Source organism: Ixodes scapularis, unplaced genomic scaffold, assembly GCF_016920785.2.
Source record: "Ixodes scapularis isolate PalLabHiFi unplaced genomic scaffold, ASM1692078v2 PGA_scaffold5__190_contigs__length_132052651, whole genome shotgun sequence".
In the NCBI taxonomy this organism is placed as follows: Eukaryota; Metazoa; Arthropoda; class Arachnida; order Ixodida; family Ixodidae; genus Ixodes; species Ixodes scapularis.
This window is the reverse complement of record NW_024609880.1, coordinates 102,554,981-102,578,116: the sequence shown is the minus strand read 5'-3', so window position 1 is coordinate 102,578,116 and position 23,136 is coordinate 102,554,981. Positions and strand designations below refer to the sequence as shown.

Below are 23,136 nucleotides of genomic sequence, written 5' to 3'. Positions count from 1 at the left end.
ATTGTCAGTTTGCTTTTCACCGATAAATATCTGCGCGATTACGAAGGAAGTGTTGCATAATTCTAGGAACATAGCCTATTATAATTCCATACTCTATGTCAGGGGCGGCCAGGCTCACCCGGCCTAAGAGCCGCAAACAAAAGCACGAAACTTCCAAGAGCCGCGGGGGGGGGGGGGGGGGGGGGGGAAACCTTTGTCCACAGCAATATACGAAACTGGAACTACTTTCAATCTCTGCGAGTCAAAAGCAGTCCAATTATGCGTAAGGTAGCAGTAGCACAGGACTACCAAACCGCAACCAGCCTTTCTATTTAAGACGCGTTCCATGTTTTTTATTTATTTATTTATTTTTTTGGAGGGGGGGGGGGGGGGGTAGGAGAGGAAGCCGCGAGCCGCACCTTAGCAAGCGAAGAGCCGCATGCGGCTCGCGAGCCGCAGCTTGGCCACCCCTGCTCTATGTGATAATGATGAGAATCTCCAAAATTTTGCCCGGAATGTGCGCGATAAATCCGCTATTAACAGAATTGCAACACGTACGTTCCGTGTTGCGTAGGCGTAAACGCTACAGCGATAAGATCAACCATTTTTAGCCTGTGCCTACGTGACAGCGGTGAGATAACACGTCTGTTCTTTCTGAACGTTATGTCGGGCTGGCGTCCGCGCCTAACACCTGGTTGATTTATTGAAGGCCCAGTGGCATTCAGCGGTCTTCTATTATTAGAGTCGAGTTCATAAACTACGGGCTGAACGCGTTCGCTTCGAGTGCGGCGCAACAGCAACCCTTCTGACGCCACGCGCAGAGCGAACGCCGACCGGCGAAATTCGTTTATATTTTTTTTGCTCAATTGAGTTTAGTTTTAAACAAGAAAAGTAGCGTGACGCGTCTAACGAAAGACAAAAAGCAGCTATAATAGGAAGAAACTTAATTTCGTTTAAAAGCCCAGCAGTGTACCTTATATCGCCGCTGCGTATATAAGACCATAGAATTATTATAACGTACGCTAGAGGTTCAACTGGCGCTAGTGTCTATGCGGCTTTCGGGAGGCAAATTGAAGCAGACAGCAAGCAGTCTATTTTTGCGATGTTTCTGTGCATTCCTATGGGAAAACGCGCGTGAAATTGGTCTCTTCGCCGGAAAATAACATTTATTATTTCGGTTGTACCGGATAGTGTGTACATATATTAATATTGTAAAAGTGTAATTGCTTTAATTACAGCATTTGTCTTTGCCACTGAACGATGTTAAGCTTCGCCATATATCAGGCCCAAACGTATGTTCCATGGCAGGTATGTAAAAACGAGCGACGATCCTGAGCAAACTAACAATCGAAAAGAATGTAGAGAGTGTGTTCAAAGTTCTCTTGCATTTCGGTCAGGCACGTAGCCAGGGGGGGGGGGGGGGGGGGGCGCCATAGGGACCGGGCCTCCCCCGAAATCTTCCGTTTTGCTGGGACCTCCTCTCCCCTCTCCTCCTCATACGGCATTTTGTCATGGGCGTCGCCCCCCCCCCCCCCCCCCCCCCCTCCGAAACAAAATTCTGGCTACGGGCCTGATTGCAGTGGCGCTTATATATTGCTAATATGCCTGTCCTGTTACTCTATGAAAACGACGTCGTGCATCTTTATGACGGTTAAAAAACACTCGAATACAAGAAATAAGGTGCGTGGACTACGAGAGGTCTGTCTTTTCATTATTTCCTATGTCGGGCAGTTTTCATCGGGCATCTGTTCTCTGACTTCTTCCTATTTGCAAAGATTTGAAGCGTACGGTTGATGATTTGAACCCACAACATACATCTTGCACATATTCATGAACAGAAAGAATAGAGCAGTACTTACTTATTGCAAATTGAACTATATTACGTGGCTTTCAATTTATTTTGGTCGCCTGCATGCACAAGGAGTTACTTACCCAGTGTTACTGAGCACTTCTTGCCGTCTCTCTTGGTTTTCCACATGTCCTTCGTTCGTTCGACACCTATATCCCCCATGGTGGAAAGCGCCGATGCCGTGTTCGCGCTAACAGTGCCCGACAGTGCACATAAATACATGCACGAAGCGGTTTTAGCCCAGTTTTTCATGCCACGAATTTCAAATAAAAACGCCGTAATTGACCAATTATTTTGTCTGCGTGACTGAGAAATGTTCCAATGTGCCAGTCCGTACGAAATATTCGTGATATTTGCTCTTATAATAGAGCGCAGCGAGAAAATGCGCTCGCTTTTAACCATAGAAATGCATTACCGGAAGTCAATTTCTGACTGGTCGCTGTCTGCTTCAATTTGCAGCAGCACACTAGCGCTACTTGAACCTTATGCGTACAGTATAATAATTTAATGTATAAGACAATTTAATGTATAAGACTCAACCTAAATGACAGATTTACAGCTTGCATGTTCAAGCGTTAATTTTCCGGATCAAAGATTTCTGTTTTTATTTATCGTTTTTTTATGATAATTTAGAGGCGTAACTCGCGGAATTATTATAATGTACGCTTGGAGGTTCGACTGGCGCTAGTGTCCATTCGACTTCCGAGGCGCAAATTGAAGCAGACGGTAACCAGTTTGTCTACCTTTACGGTGGTCCTGCGCGTTCCTATGGGAAAATGAGCGCGCATTTTGTCTCTTCGCCGAAGAATAACATAAAGCTTTTGTTATTTGGGTCATACCAAATAGTATGTTCCTTTATTAACATTGTAAAAGGGTAATTGATTTAGTTGGCGTGACCTGGGGGGGTCACGTGACCTCAGGGGGAGGGGTCACGTGACCTCGTGGTTACGCCGACGCCGCTCAAGCCGGAAACGTGCCCCCAAGAGCAGCGCTTTAAAAAAAGCGAATTTTGTTTCTTAGTCGAGATTATTCTTCCGCATGTATGTGGTGTTGCGGCATCTTCTTAGTTACTCTTTGACTGCCTTTAAAGATTTCTCAAAACACTTTACAATCAGATGTTCAAGCAAAACAGAAAAACTTAATGAACTATAACGATAAAACTACGTCTCCTGATATTCACATTAAAAACGAGCGTGTTGGTACACTGAATATACTTAATCTTTATGTCCACTCAATTTTAGCATACACGGAAACCAATGACCAGTTCGTTTCAGTCCGGTATTTACTGGCTGCAAGATCTAGAACACAGCATTTCTGGCCGATTAGCGAAGTCTTAAACCCGCAAAAATACAATACCTTATAACATTTGGCTAAAACGTCAGAATTATGTAGCTAAGACAAAGCCATCTATTCAGTATGATAATTCAGGTTTTATTTTCTACAATTCTATGTCGGTACCCCAGTCTCCTGTTTTCGGATGAACGCAACAGGTTACGCAAAAAGGCCCTCCCTGATCAGGTCAACACACAACATGACTAGAAGTCTTCTTGCCACTGGAAAGACTGGCCAGGTTCGACCAATGGAAGCACCCCACACGCGCGCCGTCCTCTTCCGCGCAATTAGCGCGACACCGAAATCTCCTATAATCTTACCGGCCGGACTTCGAAAGGGGCGAGTTAATAAAGTATATTTGCCTGTATATACCATTTACGCAGCGCCCAAGTGTCTACTGTATTTCCCGCTGGATTCCAACACCCGCTACCCATTCATGCAAAAGATGCAGTTTGTACAGCGCCGGACTGAACCCACGCAAGAAATACAGGCCGCCAGCGGCTATGCGCGCATGGCAGACTCTTACACTCTAAGCCCGGTCCCACTTAGTAAGAGGGACATTTCTTCGATTTTTTCCCACTTAACTTTAAGGGGGGCGACAGACCTCTTAATATTACATGGAGATGCTCCCTCTTAATTAAGTGAGACACCACCCCTCTTAAAGTAAGCGAGGCGGCGTCTCCCTTAAATTTGAGGTCAGAGTCCCTTAATTAAGAGGGACAGTTTTTAGATATTTTCTTCCTTAAATTCGGAGGGACGGTGGCCCGCTTAAAATGCAGGGGCATAGTCCCCCTTAACTCGGGGTCACGCTGCTTATACTTCATACAAAATACATTCTGCAGACATGTTCCGAAACGAGTCGCCTCGACATCCGCGCTTCGTACGCCACGAGGTAACCAATCAAGAGGTTACTTTGTCACGTGGCGTACAAATCACGGATGTCGCGGTGACTCGCATTGGAACATGTCTGCAGAATGTATTTTGAGTGATGTATAAGCAGCGTGACCCCGGCTTTAAGTTACCTCTGTTATTGTATCGTACAATTTCTGCTCCTTCGTGTTTTGAGTGTAAGCTGACATGCTGCACTGCACTTCTCGCACTTTTGCTGATATGGTTTAACCAAAGTTATTTTGTGCTGCGTAGCAGAATTGAAATTTGATCTGTATATCTTGTTTGATAAACGAAATCAATGTGTTAAAGAAAACAGTAACAACCTTTAAGAGTAAACACTGTTTTATTTGCCATGACACAAGAAAATATTTTGATATGTCTTCATCAAAATAATAATTCTATCACGATGTTCTAATAGCTTTTACGAATAAAAAAATACTTAGAACGACGCCAGAAATCGGCGTTTCTTGGAAGCTATCACACAAAAAATTTCGTGCTGCAGAGTGACTCATTTTGCCTATCATAAACAACAACAATACAATCGTGCTAAAAAAAAAAAAAAAAAAATTTTTAGCGGATAACACAAAAAGAAAAGTACGTTCTAAAAAAAAAGCCTGTGCGTCTACTTTCCCGCACAACACTTGGAAAGACAATCACCATAACTCTCGGAGGCAGCTCAGCGAATGTAGATGCCGAAACATATGATTATGCCAAAAAAATTAGTTGCGACATTAAGCACAACATGCGTGATGTTTTGCAGTGGTTAATGTCACAACTCGGACTGGCTTTTTTGGTCTAACCTTATGTTTCGGCATCGTGATTCGCTGAGCTGCTTCCGTGAGTTACGGTGATTGACTTTCCAAGTGCTGGCTCGGGAAAGTAGATTCCTGTGCTTTTTTTTAGAGCGTAGTTACCTACTTCATAGCATTAAAAACTAATTATTCGGCGTCTCTTGCCATCAGCAGAAGCTCAGAATTTCTGTTGTTTTTGAACGGCCATAAGCGATTTTATGAGCTTCTCCGACATAAACTGAATCGAAACACTTTATTTTCAACGAGCAGACCCTAGAGGAGTCAGGGTTTGTCCACATGCCACGGGGTAGGAAAGTCCCGTTATGTAATACACCCATAAGCACATGACTAGTGCCCCCTCCATAGCCGTGCTAGCGCTGAGTTTCACTGACCAGTTCCCAGAAACGATCCCTTTCTCCGAACCGAAGAAAGTCTTGGGTCCTGGAACTTTTTCGTCAGGGGTAAAATCGTCCTGCAAGCAGCAATTCTTAAAAAAAAAAAAAAAAAAAAATTGCGTCAGCGTCAAATTTAGATTTCTATTTTTGCATTCGCTTTTTCACATACCATAGGTGATGAAAGAACTTCTGGCCAATCGAGACCGGAGGATGGTCTTCATGTTCAAGAATGTTGTTGGGTTGTCTCCGCAGAAGGCCCCTTTTACCTCCTCCAGGTTTCCCAGCATGGTGACGATCGTGTTATGGAACCGAAGTTGTGCATCCACCTTTAGCTGAATGAAAGACCATATTGTTTTCCTTTAGATACAGAGGGTGGGAATTAGAATAAAGGTAATGAAGCGCTTTCACCTGTTATCAAGCAGGCGATAGGAAACAAATGCGAAAATAAAGTGCAAACAGTTCAAAGATTCGGAACCCAATCTGTATGCGATGAAATAGCGAGTGACATTAGCTTATGACGCAACTTCTGCTACTATTAATTTTTGGTACGAGAATAGACTGCAGTTTTAATTAATTTACGAGAATCAATTGTTTCTGTATTACCAAGACAAAACGAAAACGCATTTAGTAGTAGATGAACTTTAGAAGCCCCATGTGCTTTGGAAAGCATGGATTGCATTTGCGGCTCGAAGCTGCAGAAGTGATCTAGCGCATGTTTTAGAAAGCAACATAATCAAATAAAAAATTACATTTCTGTAAATATTTCGCCGCAAGTCATTCATTTTTTTTTTTTTTTTCAGAAGCAGTGCATATGCCAACAGAACGTAAATAGAGCCTACCTACATACCGGAATACAAAAATTTAATAATTACCGAGTTCGTTGTGAACCGTGTGCGGGTGGCCGCAGTAGGCTCACCACTCAGGGTGGTGCGTTCCACCGTGCAGAGGGTCCCGGTAGAGCTCTTTACACGAGCAATCCGAGCGGAACCCCCGCCTGATTCCCTTCATGTCAACGTTTGTTGCCATTGCCTCACTCTGAAAACAAGATTGTTAATAACGGTCAGTCATTTAACGCCCACAGTCAACGCACTAGCCCTAAAGCGCATAAGAAAGAAAAGAAAAAAAAACCCAAACTTCTGTTTATATATTTTTCGCGGATGCACGACACAGAAAAAAAATATTCAGCCAGCTACAGAAAACAAAGAGCATAATAACTATCATAAATAAAATCTCTAAAAACAAAAACATGGTCGGCGCCAAAAAAAAAAAAAAAAAAAAAAAAGCCGGTAGCTGTGTTGGCACGACCGTCAAAATATAACGAACAAAACAGTACGCCAAAGAAATACAAAAAAAAAAAAAAAAAAATGTACTCCCTGGCCGTCGCTACACCCTTCCCCCAGACGCCGCGACGCCGACGCAACGCGCGCAACGGCGCCGACGCAAAAAAAAACCTTTATTTCTTCTTTTTGTTTTGTGCTCGTCCAATCCCCCTGCCCTTTTCACAAACATACACACACATTATGGGTTTTTACTCGCCGCCCACTTGAGAAAAAAATTTTCATAATGACTGCAACGCTAACGATGTCTACAACATAACGTTGCAGTGTAAATTGCTGTAATGAATTGTGAAGGCAAACAAACGCAAAATCGCCAACATTGTTTCTGTCAATCAACGCTCTCGGGCGGTCAACCTCAAGCATTTAGAGTGCACACCGAGAAAGAAATCGGCGAGCCAAGCTTACAGACACTGACTGCCCCAGCTAGGGTGCCTTTATGTTGGCTTTGCCTTAGGGAGGGTGATGCCATCCTTTGTAGTGCTCGATGCCGACAGTGTACGCTCACGGATAAAATACCAGGAAATTGCCGGTAATAAAATGCCGGAGTAGCACTGCCAAAGTTAGCAGCTCGAGCTGGGAGAAGAACGATCGCGCGTTCGAAATTGAAAAGTAGACAAAAGCGTCGGACAGAAAATGGTCTGATATCACCAGCTTAAGACAGACGCGTACACATTGGGACACCCTAACCCGCTAAAAGTGTTTTGTGCGAAAGAGCCCTGCAGCTCACGGCAGGGCAAACGATTAGCGACGCTTTGTCCTAGCTGAACGAGCAGATTCAGGAAGCGACCGCGTCCGCGAACTACAGCTGAACACTCTTAAGGCCCGTTCACACTCTTGCAACCGAGTGCGACCGAGAGAGACCAAACCGGTTTTTAAGCCTCTTGCGATCTCTTAGGACCAGCTCCGCTCAGTGCATCCGGTCCCAAGAAGTCTTTCTCGGTCGTACTCGGTTGCAAGAGTGTGAACGCGCCTTCACTCTACATGCAAAGCTCGTGCATCTCACAGCCAGCGTGAAAATATTGATGGCTCGTTATTCCCACCCGCAATGCACCCAAAACAAAAGCGCCAATATGACAGGATTACTCACCCGAAGGAAGTCAAACGAGCAGCATGACGCTTGCGACTCTCCGGCAACGACCGTTTCCAGCTGTCCGTGAATTGGCGCGAAGCCTTAGCACCATCTGAACTCTTTGCCGTGGATTAGTGCGCCTGCCCCCCTCCTCCTGACCGAACTACATTGGTCCAGTTAAGAGGGACCGGTCCCCTCTTAATATGAAGGGACACGCATGAATCTTTTTGTCTGACTTTCCTGTTCAGAGGGACTAACGAAACGGTTTCCTTGGTCTCTCTTAATATGTTGGTGTCCCTCTAGATGTTGCTATTTTATTTTTCAATTTCCCTCTTAAAAAGGGGTGTCCCCCTGAAAGCATTGTTGTCCCCTCTAAAATCAGAGGGACAGCGTTTTTTATGAGGGACCGGTTTTAGAGTGTAGCAGCCGCTTTTTTCTTTGTCTGCTTGTTGTCAGTTCCAGCTCGAACTTAACGCGTCCACCTGCTTCGATCTGTCGTCTAACCCTGCGGACTTATTAGGATGTCTCCCGACAACGTATTGGATGTGCACCAAAGCTATCAGTGTTCGAAAAGTCCTACGTCTATATCGGCAACAAGCGATTCTTCGAAGAAGTCAGGAATTCTTGCGGTTTGGTTGGGTTCGGCAACTGACTGACAGCTTGTGCGCCACATCGTGTTGAAACTTCCAAGAAGCCGTTGCCTCTCATTTGTGTTTGTGTGGTTGTCCTGCTTTCACCGTGTCAACAACTATCACGGATTACATCTTTCAAGTCCGCTATTTTTATGGTAAGTGCATTGCAACCTACTTCTTGGCAACGATTGACCGTTCTTCTACTCGTACTCTTCCTGATTATCTATGTAATTATGTAGCCACTATTCTCGCGGCAGCCGGGGGAATAATTTCCCGAAAGTCTACCTTCATAGTCTAGAATTACCTCGGTTCTTGTTTGGTTTGCTATCTTCTCAGTTGTATAAAAGCTTAGAGTGCCTCTCACATTTGACAGATCGCTTGCACGTTTGTACTTGTCTGCAGAACACGTAATAAACTTTGAGCAGAATTGAAAACAATCTTTTGTGTCTGTTTTCCTGTCCATTTGCAAGCACCTACGTGAGCACATTTGTTCTACGTGTTTCCTCCACGTTATAAATAGGTTTATGAGTTTCGGAACGTCTTAAATAAGTTTAAGATAACCAACCTACCAGACGATCCCCGTTTAGGGCTAGCGCATGATTTCCCGATTCGAATGGCACGTTCAAACGTGTGGTCACGTGCAAGGTCGAACGGCCACCTGTATCAAACGGGCACCCGTTTCAAACGGGCACCTGTATCAAATGGGTACCGTTTCGAGCGGGTACCGTTTCAAACGGCAACCCGTATCCCATAATCACGTTTGATCCAAACGGGTCGACAAGTTTGCACCCGTTTGATTTACCAGTTTGCCACCCGTTTGAATTTCAAATGGTTTTTTTCAGTAGGGCAGCCTCGCGCTTGTTGCTCTGAGATCTCTGGCTCGCTCACTGCGGGCATTTAGGCATCTGACACCCTGACATCTGGCGCTTTTTCCGTCTTTCACATCGCGTTCCAAGCGGCACACGAAGGAAAATGCACATCAAGCTGTTCTTGAACACCTGTAGCCATCTGTATTTTATATTAAGAAAATATAATTTGCGGTAACTGAATGGGAAAAGTTTAAGGTCTTATAACATTATTAATGTGTAATATATCAACATGGAAGCTCTGGAAAGTGTAATATCCAAAGATGCTTCATAATTTAATGTCTCGTTATTTTGATTAGTTGACGTGATTCCGTTTTTATAGCGCCATAAAATAATACCATTTTAAACTTTATTTATTATTTTAAAATATGCATTATCTGCACAGTCTGTTGCTTACGTTTTTAATTTATTACATCCAACCGAACGCTCACGTAAAACTCGAGAAATCATTTTTTCAATATTAGATACTGTGGTCTATTAAAAGCTGAATAATTAACTAACAAATAAAAATAATCATGATATCGAGACATTAAAGTATCGTTGAAAAACAGCTCTTTATTTTTACATTAACTTTATAATTGTAAGATACATAAAAAGGAAGTTATAAGCAGTCAAAAAAGCCCCAAAACGTCACGCACGGTGGGGCTGCACCTTAAGAAGATTATAGCGGACTATCTTGCGAATTGGTTTTAATAGGCCGAGACGAAAATGAGGGCAACATACTTTACAGATTCTGTTTTGACAGTGTGTAGAAGACAACGAAGCTAAAATACAAAGAGTTGTGAGTTCACAGCTGCGCGAACGTTTCTCGAGGGGGATTGGTGGCCCCGTGGTCTAGCACACACCAGCTCGGAGAAACATACGTGACGATTCACTGAGCCCTTTTCACCGCCCCCGGAGCTCTATAGTACTAAGCCCCGGTGTAGACGAACACAATAACAAAAACAGCCCGCTTCCTTCAAATGACAAAGACGTCTTCATATAATAGATTTTCTAATGCAACTGTGGAATGCATTAATCAGCTTATGCATGAACTTATAACACAAACACAAGACACACAGAAGAGAGAAGTTCTCTGTATTTCAGTTCGCAAACGACCAAAACATAGCGAGAAATGGCTGCGTCTATCGTGACGGAAATCACGATAGACGCAGCCAATTCTCCGAGCTTGCTTGCCTGTTGTCGAATGTCGAAGACTGCCAAAACTGTGAAGACCGGGCGGGCATGAATTTACCTAAAATGTCCTAGGAAATGTTGCCCCACCCCGGACATTGTTACACTGGCACTAGTGTCTGGTAATGCACTTTGTGAATCCTCACAGGAACTATGTGTTTCACTGCGTGCCCGAGGGTACCGCGACGCCGGACCGAGTGGGTCGGGCTGGCTGCGACAACAGCGCCCCTACGTGGCAATGGATGGCAGCGCGCCCCATTTTTTCGGAGCTTGTGAACTCAGCCGATCCAGTAACGTTGGTTGTAATCATACGACTACATAGCCCATATATGTCTCACAAAACAGGCACTCACTCCATTACAGACAGAAAAACATCAAAGCAAAGCCAAAACAACTTGTTGAGTGTATGTTTATGCAGCCGGAAGTTAGTCTGCCTCAGCGGGACTCTCGTGTTTCAGCTGCAGATTAGCGATTTAGCCACTGCAGTACAACCACTAACCTGGGGTCTTTAACGTAGTGATACACGACCGCACGCGGGTGCGATGCTCATCCAGACCTAAATGGTCAGGGATGGGGATTGACCCTAGGATCCCCAAGTTCTTCATCGCGATCTGTCGCTCTATGTGTGTTACTTAGTTAAATCAATAACCAAAAAATACAATTGTAATGTTATCTTTTATTTTTTTTTTTGCTTCAAAGTTCGAGAAAAGTTTTTTTTTTCGTTTCTAATGACTCCTGTAGGATTTTTTGTTTCTTAAATATTGCCAGGAAAAGGGAGGCAAATTTGTAAAGCACAACTATTTTGCGCCTGCCTTCACGAGATGGCCCGGCCTCCATAAATCGTTTGTGTATTCGTTAGCCTTGCTTTCGTTTCGTCTCTGCTGCCTACCGAATCGTCCCAACACTGCACTACACTTCATCAAAAGTTAATTGCTTTATACTACCTCAAATAAAACTCTTTTTTATCATATCTATCAATCAATCAATCAATCAGTTTATTTTTTCTTTCAAGAGGTACACACTCCTCGAAATGGTACCTTGGTGCAAAATAACGATCGTGTCGCCTGACTGGGCACCAAGGTCCAATGGGGGGGGGGGGGGGGGGGGGGGGGGGAGGAGGGAGGAGGGGGGAAGGGGGGCAAAATCCAGCAGCAACAGCAATTAAGGTTAAACTTCGACAAGAGAAAAAAATACTTATACAAGATATAACGGATACACACCTACATACACTCAAGAGAAAATGGATGCATACATAAAATTGTAAAGAATGAATACTAGCGCACATTGATGTTGTTTAACATTGTCATAAAAACAAAGATTAAAAACTAATATAAGACATCAAGCAAAAAAGAAATTAATAAAAGTAAGAAAAGCACTTTCGGTATAAACCATAAAAGTGAAGAAGCTAGAATACATTCCTAAATTCCCGGCACATATAAAATAGCAATCTGGCATTGTCCACACGATAAAATTAAAATATAAACGTGATCACAAGGTATACAAGATTTTTAATAAAAGCGGATGCACAAAAAATGCTGGTTAAAATTAAAAAGAAAAGTATTTCAGCATATCTATAGAAGTATCAACTCAATGGCAATCAAAAAGGAGCGTAGATTTTTTTAAATGTAGTTCGGTTTGTAGTAATTATCAAATTATTACCAACAGCATTTAGGAGCTGGGAAACCTGAAAATTGATCATTTGTTTTTCGTAGTTAGTCCTAATAGATGGTAGTCTGTATGTCCTTGTTGTCCTTAAATTATATTCAGACAAATTTGCAGGAATGAGGTCAAAGCCGCTTATTCCGTTTCTATGAATAAGCTGCCCAAGCTTATAATGGTAAAGTTTAGAAAGTGGAAGGATATTAATCTGTCAAATAGGCTTTCGGCTTCACTACAGTGATTCGAGTTGGTCATTATTCTTAACATACGTTTTTGTTTTAACCGTGTTTGTTTTAATTTGTTTTAATTTGTTTTAACCGTGGTGCCCCAAACTAGAAAACAGTAGTAAAGTTTTTGATAAAAAAGGGTGTAGTATATTTGTACCTTCAACCATGTCGGTAGGAGGTCTTTTGTCTTATAAATTATTCCTATTGTTCTAGAGAGGTCACTTTTTATATGCTCAGTTTGCGTTGTCCAGGATAGTTTGTCATTAAACCATACCCCTAAGAATTTGCAATCAGTTATACGGTCTATAATGCAATTGTTTATTGTCAAACATGGCAGTTTATTGATCTTTTTATTTTTTGGCGTAAATAACATATACTTTGTTTTTGCAGCATTTAATTGCATTCTATTTGTATCTATAAATTAAAAACCGACTCACAAATATCACCATTATTTTAACTGGCGCAGCTTTTTTTATTCTTGTTTATTGCAAGTGAAATACAGAAACACATTTATCGGTTACATCCTGGTTTTGTGTAACTTGTGGAGTCCGAGAAGCTCAACTATTTTTTCAACTTCTCTATTTCATGGGCAACCTTTGTTTTGAGGTCTTCTCTCAGGATTTTTCCGCTATCGGACTTGGAAAGAGATTTCATAAACAAAACGCCTCCATACAGCTGCTTGAACACTGCTGCTTGACCTTTGAAACAGGAAAAAAAGGCGTGCACTAACTGGATTAATTTCCCGCACGCTCAACACTCCATTCATGGAACCCTAATATTTGCAGATTGAAAAGCAGAAAGACGTTTACGTTTCAAGTTAATGTGATTTTGAGAATTAAAGAAAAACATGGCACAAACAAAGTACATTTGCTTTTTTAGCGCTTGTATATTGTATGGAATAAGTTCACTAGTGTGTTTCTTGATTGTCAGATTCAGAAAGAGGTTAATATAATATAGCCATGTCCACTGCTAGATAATAGCCGGCTCTAACAGGGTACTAATAGGGGTGGCGACATTGTGCTCGTCCCCTTCTTTGTTCCCAAGTCCCGGGTTTTCATAACCATGAATACACAGAATATTTTTGAAGTAGAGTCTCAAGTAGATCTAGTTCGTACATGTTAGGTATAAGTGTCAGCTAGAACATAAACACGAACACACTAAGTATAGAAAGAAACAAACACACCACTGCATGTGTTTGTCCCTTTTTCTACTTTCTGTATTAATGTTTATGTTCTAGTTGACGCTCTACCTTTTTGAAGGTTGTTATTTGCGCCATCAAATTTTTATTGAATTCTTCGAAATCTTCGAGTTAAGAAAATAGCTCTTTCAAGCAAAAACGATTATCTAATATGGACAATTATAAATATATATATATATATATATATATATATACATATATACCGGGTGTTTTGCGAAGACTTAGAGCAGAAATAGTGCAACCAACCTCTGCTGCGCTGTCATCGCGCGACGCAGCAGAGGTTGGTTGCACTATTTCTCCGTGGGGCGCGGTGCCGTCTGGGCCGAGATGCGCTTCGATAAGAAACCAAAACTTAAAAACCCGTCGAATTTGTGCGGTTTTTCAGAAAGCCCTAAAATGCTTCGCGTGCCCTGTTTCTCTGCAATTAGTTGAGGTAGTGGTTTTTGATGATGCTGAGCAATTTTCTAATATAAAGCATGCCCTTAAAACAAATAAAAAAGTTAATTACGCAAAAATAATGAACGACTTAATAATCCCGGACTTTAATAATTTTTCTAAATAAGCCCCTGGCCCAGGACCACAACGACACAAGTCGTTTTTTTGTTGCGAGGTGTAGTTTTGGCAATATCGAATTTGTCCACCTTTCGTTAAACACCCTCTATGTACACACACACACACCCCCCACACACACACGCGCGCACACACACACACACACACACACACACACACATATATATATATATATGTATATATATATAGTGAACGAAAAGGGAAGGGAGTGAATATTGAATTTAATGCATTAATCTCAGGGCAAGAAAAGGGAGAGTTGGCAAAAAATTTAGCTAGGAGCGGCTCAATTTTTCGCCAGCTCTCTTTCCCTTTCGCTTCCCTTTTAATGCATCAAATTCAATAACCGCTCCCCCCCTCTTCGTTCACAATATTATTACCGCTGCACTTGTGAATCTTACCTCACTCAGCATATGAATATTTATATTCCGATAAAAATCAAACAGTTACTTCTGTCGAGAAAGCTTCACATAGCTTGTTGCTAACAATGACTGCAGCGAATAAACAAATAAAGCACTAATGTACGCGATAAAAGTGGCTTCGGTATGACTACTGGTATTTATAAAATGGTTCTCTTCTATTTCCAATATTTTATTCTGGATTTGTAGTTATTTTCGTAGCATCCTGCGCCTACTGGAGAGGGATGGGGAGAGAGAAGGAGGGGGAGGGGTAAAGATATAGGTCAGTGGAGGTAGGTGGGGAGAGAGGGAAGAAACAATGGGAGTGAGAGTAAAGGCGGCAGAGGAAGGAGGGGGGGGGGGGTGGGCAGCCTCGAGAGTTTTATTCATCATTTTCCAATAATGACTAGAGCTCATAGGGCGCTTTTCCCAAAACCAAATTTGTGCGTTATGATTAAAAGTTAAGCTTTGAATTGTGCAAATTAGACACGCACATATCACACCAGAAACAAAGTTCGAATATCAGGAACTTGACATATACCTGCAATTAGCTCCTTCAGTTCTGTCGCCAGACTCTTGAGGTTTTTCTCGAAGCCGTCTTTGACAGCGACACAGGCTGTTGGAGCCTCGCCATACTTGGAGCTTGGAACGCCCACAACTGCGGCCTCTGCGACAGCCTCGTGGGTGTTCAAAATTTCCTCCAGCTCCGCAGGGGTGACGACATTATCCATGCATTTTACCATCTCTTTCAATTTCTCAATAACATGGATCAGCCCTTTAGCGTCGTAGCAGCCTAAATCTCCTGAAAATCAAAACGTAATCTTGGCAGTACTTATCCCTCTTTAGTCAGTGGCTTCGCGGTGAAACAGACACCCATGCCGACCTCGTTCTTTTGTTACGCGATTTTTGTGAATGTTTTGTGCATTCCAAATAGATGTTTTGGTATTCAATGTTTAACTTGTACTTACATGTTTGGTCACTATTTGGCACTCTTCCAGTCAAATTCGATTTGAGATGAAAATTCACCAATAGCACGCATCAAATCACTTCATTAATATAAAAGCCCTAAACAACCAGTTGTAATTGATTAGTTTAACTATATACCCACGGAGCTTGAATGGATGCCTCACCAGAGAAGGAGTCACCCCTCAAACATCATCGGGGTTGTCGAGACGGCAATTCACGGCAGGTGTTGTTTAAGTTAGCTGCCTTGTGAGGTGCTCGAACACAAGCCGAGAAGGATGATAAATTGCCTAAACAAGAATTTCTTTTGTAACGAACGCTCGCTCCGTCGCGGGCATAAACGTTAGAAAATACACAATGACTATCGGCCATATGCATAACAACACAGAAATAGGAGAACACCACATGCCATATCTCAAGAACTGCAGAGGAGTGTCCAGAAATGCGCCCCTGCAGGCTTCCGTGCGCACATCTGTCTAGCAGCCGAAGTAAGATCGTAGTGAGTTTTGATGTCACGGCAAACTTTATATAGTATTAAGAAAGCCCGCTATAGTTGTATACATTGTTGGTTGAACCCCAAACCGCAGAGTTTTGAGACTGATTATATGGTAAATCTTTGCCCCAGCTCATATCCGCATATTTTACAGAACGGATTTACAGCGTCATATAAAGATCTCAGACGCACCATGGGCTAATGAACATTAAAAAGTGCATAACAACACTTTGGTTCCACGACAATTTTTCGCGGAATAGAAATATTTGGGTCAGACCGAGAAAGCCGTATTCTTGTTAGTCTAAACGAAACAAAAGAAAAGAAAAAACAAGCACGTCGTACCTGTACGCAACCATCCATCGTTGCTCAAGACTTCAGCGGTTGCTTCAGGACGCCCAAAGTAGCCCTTCATGACGCCTCGGGCATGAACCGGAATCTCGCCATTACGATAGGGGCCGAGAGATTTTCCGCTGGTTATGTCCATAACCTGGGTCATCATATTGGCACCATGACAGAACAGCGCACGACAAAACAGCACGTGACAAACCAGCACGGTCAAAACAGCACGCGTCAAGACAGCACAGCGTCAAAACAGCACGGCGACAAAACAGCACGCGTCAAAATAGCACTCGACAAAACCGCACAACGTCCAAACAGCGCAGCGACAGAAGAGCACGTGCCAAAACAGCACAGCGTCAAAACAGCACAGCGTGAAAAGAGCACAGCGACAGAAGAGAACGGCAGCAAAACATCACCACGACAAAACAGCACGGCGTCAAAACAGGACATTGACAATATAGCTAGCATTTGGCATTTTCGGTTCTTATTGTTTTCAAATTCGGCGTACTTTTTTCAGGTTTTATTCCTAACAGAAGTTTCCGGTTTGTTGCAGTGAATATTTGCACACTCATTAACTTCTCGGTTCTTTTCGGCTTATTGACGAAAACCGGTATACTGGCGAAAATGCATTATTTAAAGGCGTTTGTTAAATGTATTGTGAGTAAACCAGGTAATGTTTTTTTATTGTTATTATTTTTTACTGTCTGTAGCAACCGACGCGACCTGTTTTGCAAGACGCACTGGGGCCCAATTGTGATCTGACATTATCGTCGTGTGCTCGTATTTGTACACATGACGAACATGAGCCTCACAACCACTTTAGTCGGAGAGGCAAATATCGAAATCCAGAAATTTGAAAGGATTGTACTCAGTGCGTTTTTTCCCCATCTTCACGACTGCGAAAGGGGGTAAATTCACGCCGACCACAGAAGCGACAAAAAAACAATAGTACTTATGCCCTCCTCTGGTAGACGGAAGCTATGGGTGTTAAAAAAGTGCAGCATTTATGGACACCCTTGATTTTCATTGTTCAGTCCACGAACAAACTCTCTTCGTTGAACAAGAATTCGGCACAGAAGTCCCTATCAGGTGAAAAACCCAGATTTTGTACTGAAGACCACTGCGCCACCCAGCTTTTGTTGAAAGCTGAACCGATCTCATAGAGAAGCTGAAAACTGCGAAAGGAAGTTGTAATACGGTCAGTAATGAGTCACCATCGCCGCCCCCCCCCCCCTTTCCCACCCCTCCAACGCCCTCGAAAATACTGACCTTTTTGACTTCAAACCGAATTCGGAAAAATGAATTCGGCGTACTTTACCGTTTTATTCGGTTTAAGCCGAAAACACTGAACCCTAAATATAGTGCATGGAGCTAAGAAATGCATATCTCAAAGTAGGCACTGTAAAGGAATGGAGGGTCCAGGCGAATTCCTGGAAGACCCACTCGTCGACGGCCAATTTGTCGAATCCGTTCCCTTGGGACCAAGTTTGGAGTGGGGAGTATACTCGATGCGCACATGAAGGCTCCCCGGCCACTACCGAAGGGGTACTGGCCGATAGAGAAGGGGTACTGGTGCGTGTTCTGGCTATTTCTCGACCAGTTCTGTGAATTTTGACGGGCAGGTTTGCTAGTGATGTCGCCTACAATAAACGAATCAATCGCGCTGCAATTTGTTGTCATTGGTTGTTAAAATAAAAAAAAAACAGGAGGTGTGTGCGGCACGGGGTGCTTAGCCCATGCTCTACAGCAACAGCATTGACGCTGTGGCTAATGTTTCTGCTTCACCGGATTCCACTCGATCTAGGCCTATGTCGGCAATAAAGAGGGAATTTAACTCAAAACAACTTCTCGACCGATGCAGTGGGGGGAAGGGGGGGGGGGGGGGGGTATGGAAGGAGGGAAGGTAGCAATAGCTACCATCAATATTTTCTTAATATTTTTTTTTTGGTTATGGATATTAGTTTAGCTAGCTTCAGCATACATTCTGTTACGAGGGTTGCGATTAGTACTCATCATTTAAACTGACTCTTCTAGCCTCGCAAAAACCGCAAGCAAGCATCATGACGCGATATTTTTTTTTTTTTGGGGGGGGGGGGGGGGGAGTTGGGTTGCGGAGTTTTGTTCAGCACCGACATAGGCAATCAATTCCTTTATAGCCTAGCCACAATAAGTGAAAGGATCAAGGAGGTTTGAAATTATTCCCGCAGAGAGTGGTGAAGAGCGCGCTCGAAATTGCTACATATGCGTGCTGTTTTGTCGCTGTGCTGTTTTGACGCCGTGCTGTTTTTACGCGTGCTCTGATGTCACTGTGGCGTTTTGACGCTGTGCTGTTTCGTCGCGTGCTATTTTGACGCGAGCTGTTTTGTCGCCGTGCTGTTTTGACGCTGTGCTGTTTTTACACGTACTCTTTTGTCTGTGCTGTTTTGTCACGTGCTGTTTTGTCGTGTGCTGTTTTGTCGCGTTCCCCATCATATTTTGTCATCAATTCCTTTCATCTATTCGAATGACATTTGCTTGAAGAGACAGCTGCACTACCGTTTCCGGACGTATTTAAATATTTGCAACAACCTCTGTTAATGAATTGTCCGATCCTAACATTCAGAGAGTAGGTTTACGTTCGCGGATTGAACCCGCAAACATAGTTACTCCCGAGTCGCGCATGATGAGTGTTGCCTCGCCTGCTGATTATACTTCGCTTCATCTTAAGCTCGGACGCAGCCGACCCTCCGATCTAATGGAACCGATCAAGCACCGTCAAAAGCGCAAGTCACTAGTCCTTTGCAGGTAATGATTGGTTGAGCGGTGATAGAACGCGTACAGAAATAATGACGAACGCCACCATGGTGTGCTTTCGTAGCGAACTATGGTGCGCTCCGAAAGGTGCATCAGCTCGTTGCGACGGCTACGTCTGGGCATAAGGTGAGACGATGTAAAGTCACAACTTGATGGCGTTTTGTGACATAATGGTCATGTTTTCGGTGTGTGATTTCTAATACTCCCGCTTAAGTCAATAGAATGGCCCATCAAACTTCCGAAATCGGGTCGGACGCAGCATTTTTGAAAACGGCAAATGTCTGATTATGTAGGGCCTGAAAAGTCATCGACATTGATTCAATAAATCTTTATTTAACGCGCATCAGTTGCACATGTTAGGGCACCTGCCCGGTGGTGGGCATCCTTTCTCCGAGATACCCTGGCTGCGGCTGGCTGTCCGTTCTCTCGTCACCGGGTCTTGCTGGATCCCACAGAGTTCGGGCTGGTCAGGCAGGTCATCCACTGCTCGTAGAACGCGGTGGGATTGGCAGTAAATTCCGGGTTGAGAAGGACAGAAATTACATGTGGCGGGGCATTGAGTGGGCTAGATGGCGTGAAGAAGGGGGCTGTGGGGATATGTGTTGGTCTTGAGTCTTCGGAGGTTGTTGGCTTCACCTATTGACAGTCATGCGTGCGGTGCCGGGTATTTTCTTCCGTCGTGACGGTAGTGGGATAGTATGACGGCATACTTGATGAGTAGGTCAGGCGGGAGGGGAACAAGGGAGATTGCCCCATCTTGGATGATAGACCGGTATATCTGCGCGCGGGCAGCGGCATGTGCCGCCTTCATGGAATTCGTGTCCGGGTACTCAGACGAGGTGTACTTGGGGAAGCCGGAGATGGTCTTGAGAATGCGAAGTGCTGTTTAGGAGATGCTTCCTAGTACGTAGTTGCGGCAGGTTGCCTGGGAGTCTTTGAGCCCTCTGACGGCCGGGCAATGGGAATTTTCTCGGTGGCTTCTGTGGATGCCGTGCGTACGATGATGGCGGTCATTTGATGCCCTGCTGCATTGGTTACACATACCGCATGGGCTGGCTGATTCTGATATAGGGACGCGTCGGTGTATCTTGTAGTTGGGCTATCGCCGTATTTGGTACTCATGGTTTATGTTCTAGCATGCGTCGAGCCTTATGTGAACTGGATGCATGTGCTTCGGGATCTGGGCTACACGAATGGCTTTTCTTAGGTGCAGAGATACTCGTTCTTTGTGTTCTTGCAAGGGTGGTGTCGTGTAGCCTAACTTTCTAAAGGTGACTCGTTTGGGGTGTTAATTTAAGCCCATCTAACTGGGAAATGTGACGTACATCTTTTATCTCTTCCCAGGTGCTGTGGGTTCCTAGTCGACAAATTTGCAGGATGAATAGACTATTAAATGCAATGCGTTAAAAAATGCTTCAAAAATAAGTTCGAATGCATGAAGCATGGTGAGATAGCACTCATTACGCATTGAAAAACAGTAGGCCGTACCTGGTCATAAAAACCTTGGTAAACGTAGTGAACGGAAACACCCACAATCCGCAGCTTTGCAGCATCGGATGTTGAAAAACCTGTCCCTGGAGTTCCGAACAGCGAAACCTTGCCCGGGGTGTTTGAAGCACGACGATACTTCACCAGCACGACGGCGCAGTCTATCGGGCAACCGTGAAATACCTTCGTCATGCATATATATTTTCTGATTTTAGGCATTACCTTTTTACCTTGAACTTCAAAAATAATTATAATATTGCTTTACGCCACCATTTTTCCAAAGAAACCGTATATTGGACCGTCGAAATACAGGAAATCTATGACACAGATCGAAAGTGTTCTGCCCGACCGATGGCGTCAGTGTGTCAGTCTGCTCTATAGAGAGCCTAGATTGAAGAGAGAGTCCCTTTGACAACTACGAAAAGTTCTTGAAATTAAATGGCAGACGCCTCCCGCGCCGATTGGTCGCAAGTGCGCACGCGCTGCGTTGTCGCGTGGCGAGAAGGAAAGCAGGCGGAAAGGCAGAGATGCTCGCAGACGATCAACACTTTCGTCACCTCCTTGCAGATCGTGTTGCAAAACGCGGCACGCAAACCGCATGACCCCGGTCGAGCAGTTTCATACTCTTTGTGACCTCTCGTCGTAGGCGGTTACAAGCGACGATGACACACTCGATCACTCTACAGCGCAAATGCGTGAACCACCCTCAACACTTTTTTTAAAAAATCTGTAGTTAAATTCTTCTGAATTTCTGTTAAAAGTTTCTGAAATCGTACTGAAACTTTTTTAAAACTTTGTTGATGTATTTTGGAGTTTATATTGACAACTTACTTTACTCCTAGCTAAAATTGGCCACTTAAAGGTTTCAGAATTCCTTGTAACATAAATTTTGTTAGCTGCGCACACCAACGTTAATAAAAACTCGATTTTTTATTTATATTTTGGACCTTGTTAGGAAAAATATCCCTGTGGTTACAAATATACATTAGAATGGAGCACAAACAAAAACCCTATGAAGCACTCAACACGAGAATCACAGTCCCGTGTACAGCTCCAGAGCCTTATATAGCCTGCAAAATGACAGTAGTCATTTAACCGGTAACCTCATCAACACTTATTAAGGTTCCTAGTGTCCGATCTCCTCCTCGAGAGTCTGTGAAGGGGAAAACAGTGCTCCGAAGTTCCTCGACTCTATCTCTTACTAAAAGGCAATGGTACAACTAATAATAATTCGCCGCAGTCGCTAAAACAACCTCTACAAAAACTGTTCCTGGAAGAAATGTTATCGATTTTCAGAGTTAATGGGCGAGAAAGAGAGGGGAAACGGGGTTCGGTTAACGCGTTTCAGCGGTCCGTCCGGATGTAACCCTAAGCACAGCAAACGTTTACGTTACGTGGGACATATCTTTAATTTTAGTTTTGTTACGTCGTTAGCAGAAAGTTTTATTAAATAGAAAAAGGAAAGGGAATGACAAGGGAGATTCGCCTTTCTCCTGTGATTCTTAAAAATATATCCTAAATTAGAAGAAAAAAGTGAAAACCAACCTACTATCATTTTTGAACTCTTACAAATATACTAAGAGGGAAAAATCTGCAGAAAATATATTTTACCTTTCAATATTTAAAAAAAAAATGTCAGCTGCTATTCTTCAAATACCTTCTTCGAAATAAAAAGAAATGTCCTCAATGTTTTTAATAAATAATAAAACATTACTTTTTTCACTTTTTACAAACCAATATAAAAGCGATGTCAAAAGTTTTTTTTTTTTTTTAAGATAAATTAAAAAGTAACGTCATTATAACTTCTTTTCTATTTATTTTTTATAGATAAGCCTAAAAAATCATTTTTTTTTCTTTTGAACTTTTTTATAAAATAAATCACAAATATGTTATCACTTCTTTTTAATTTGTTTTTACAACTAAGTCTACATAAAATCCTTATTTTTTTGTTCTTTTGAAAGTTTTTTTTTTTGACAACGATCAAGACAAGTATGTTTATAAAAGAATTCAGTGGGATCCCGGAAAGTCAGTAAGAAATCTAAAAAAAAATTAAAAAGAATGTTGAGCCCTGTTTTTCTGAAGGACACCCCTCAGTGATCATGATATTCAGGTGATGCCATGTTAAATTGTAATACTTCAATTATGTCATTAAGGCTATATATTTTCTTCTTTTAAAGTTTACTGAAGACTTTAGTCGTTTCGTGCTCACTAAATATTTGTTCGCAATCACGTTCTAAAATAAATGTAAAATGCTCTAAACTACTTTCAAGATAATTTTAAGCGTCATATTTTTATTCGTACATACAGGCATGCATTACGAGGCGTATCTCCAGACATCGGGTCTACCGATCTTACAATGTTACATTAAACGTCTGTAAGCTCCTAAACACCTTACAATGCAGTATTCCCTGATTATCACGGCTCATGAGAACTTCAAGTTTGATTGTGGATTTCTATAGATATCAGTAATCATATACAAGGTTTGATCAAAAAGTAACGACACTCAATCTGTAGCGTAAAAAAGGGGCAACATGGTAACACGCGCGCAACATTCGAAGGCAAGAACCTTCGTGTCTCATGCCAAAGGTATAGACGTCATGTGATCGTTTGGGGCTTCGCTATACTAGTTCTTGTGTCCCCGTGCACGGGCGCAATGGCGATATCACTATAGGCTGCAAACCAGAGCGAGAGCAAAGA

General features: G+C 42.9%; 1 protein-coding gene across 1 annotated transcript; it reads right to left on the bottom strand.

Annotated features, from left to right (window-relative positions):
• Nucleotides 1-12,761: 12,761 nt before the first annotated feature.
• On the bottom strand, nt 12,762-16,318 carry LOC121838197 (4-coumarate--CoA ligase 1-like). Its single transcript, XM_042294290.1, has 3 exons — nt 16,162-16,318; nt 14,905-15,165; nt 12,762-12,898 (listed from the first exon to the last, which is right to left on the bottom strand). The coding sequence occupies exons 1-3, from the start codon at nt 16,316-16,318 to the stop codon at nt 12,762-12,764; spliced, it is 555 nt and encodes a 184-aa protein (XP_042150224.1).
• Between the last annotated feature and the right edge of the window lie 6,818 nt (nt 16,319-23,136).

Bases quoted from the DNA above. Each gene is read 5' to 3' on its own strand.
- LOC121838197 (XM_042294290.1), bottom strand. From the start codon at position 16,318: ATGATGACCCAGGTTATGGACATAACCAGCGGAAAATCTCTCGGCCCC. The intron at 15,166-16,161 runs GTACGACGTGCT...TTTGATTTTCAG, and splicing joins CGATGGATGGTTGCGTACAG to GAGATTTAGGCTGCTACGAC. The intron at 12,899-14,904 runs GTATATGTCAAG...CCTGTTTCAAAG, and splicing joins ACTGAAGGAGCTAATTGCAG to GTCAAGCAGCAGTGTTCAAG.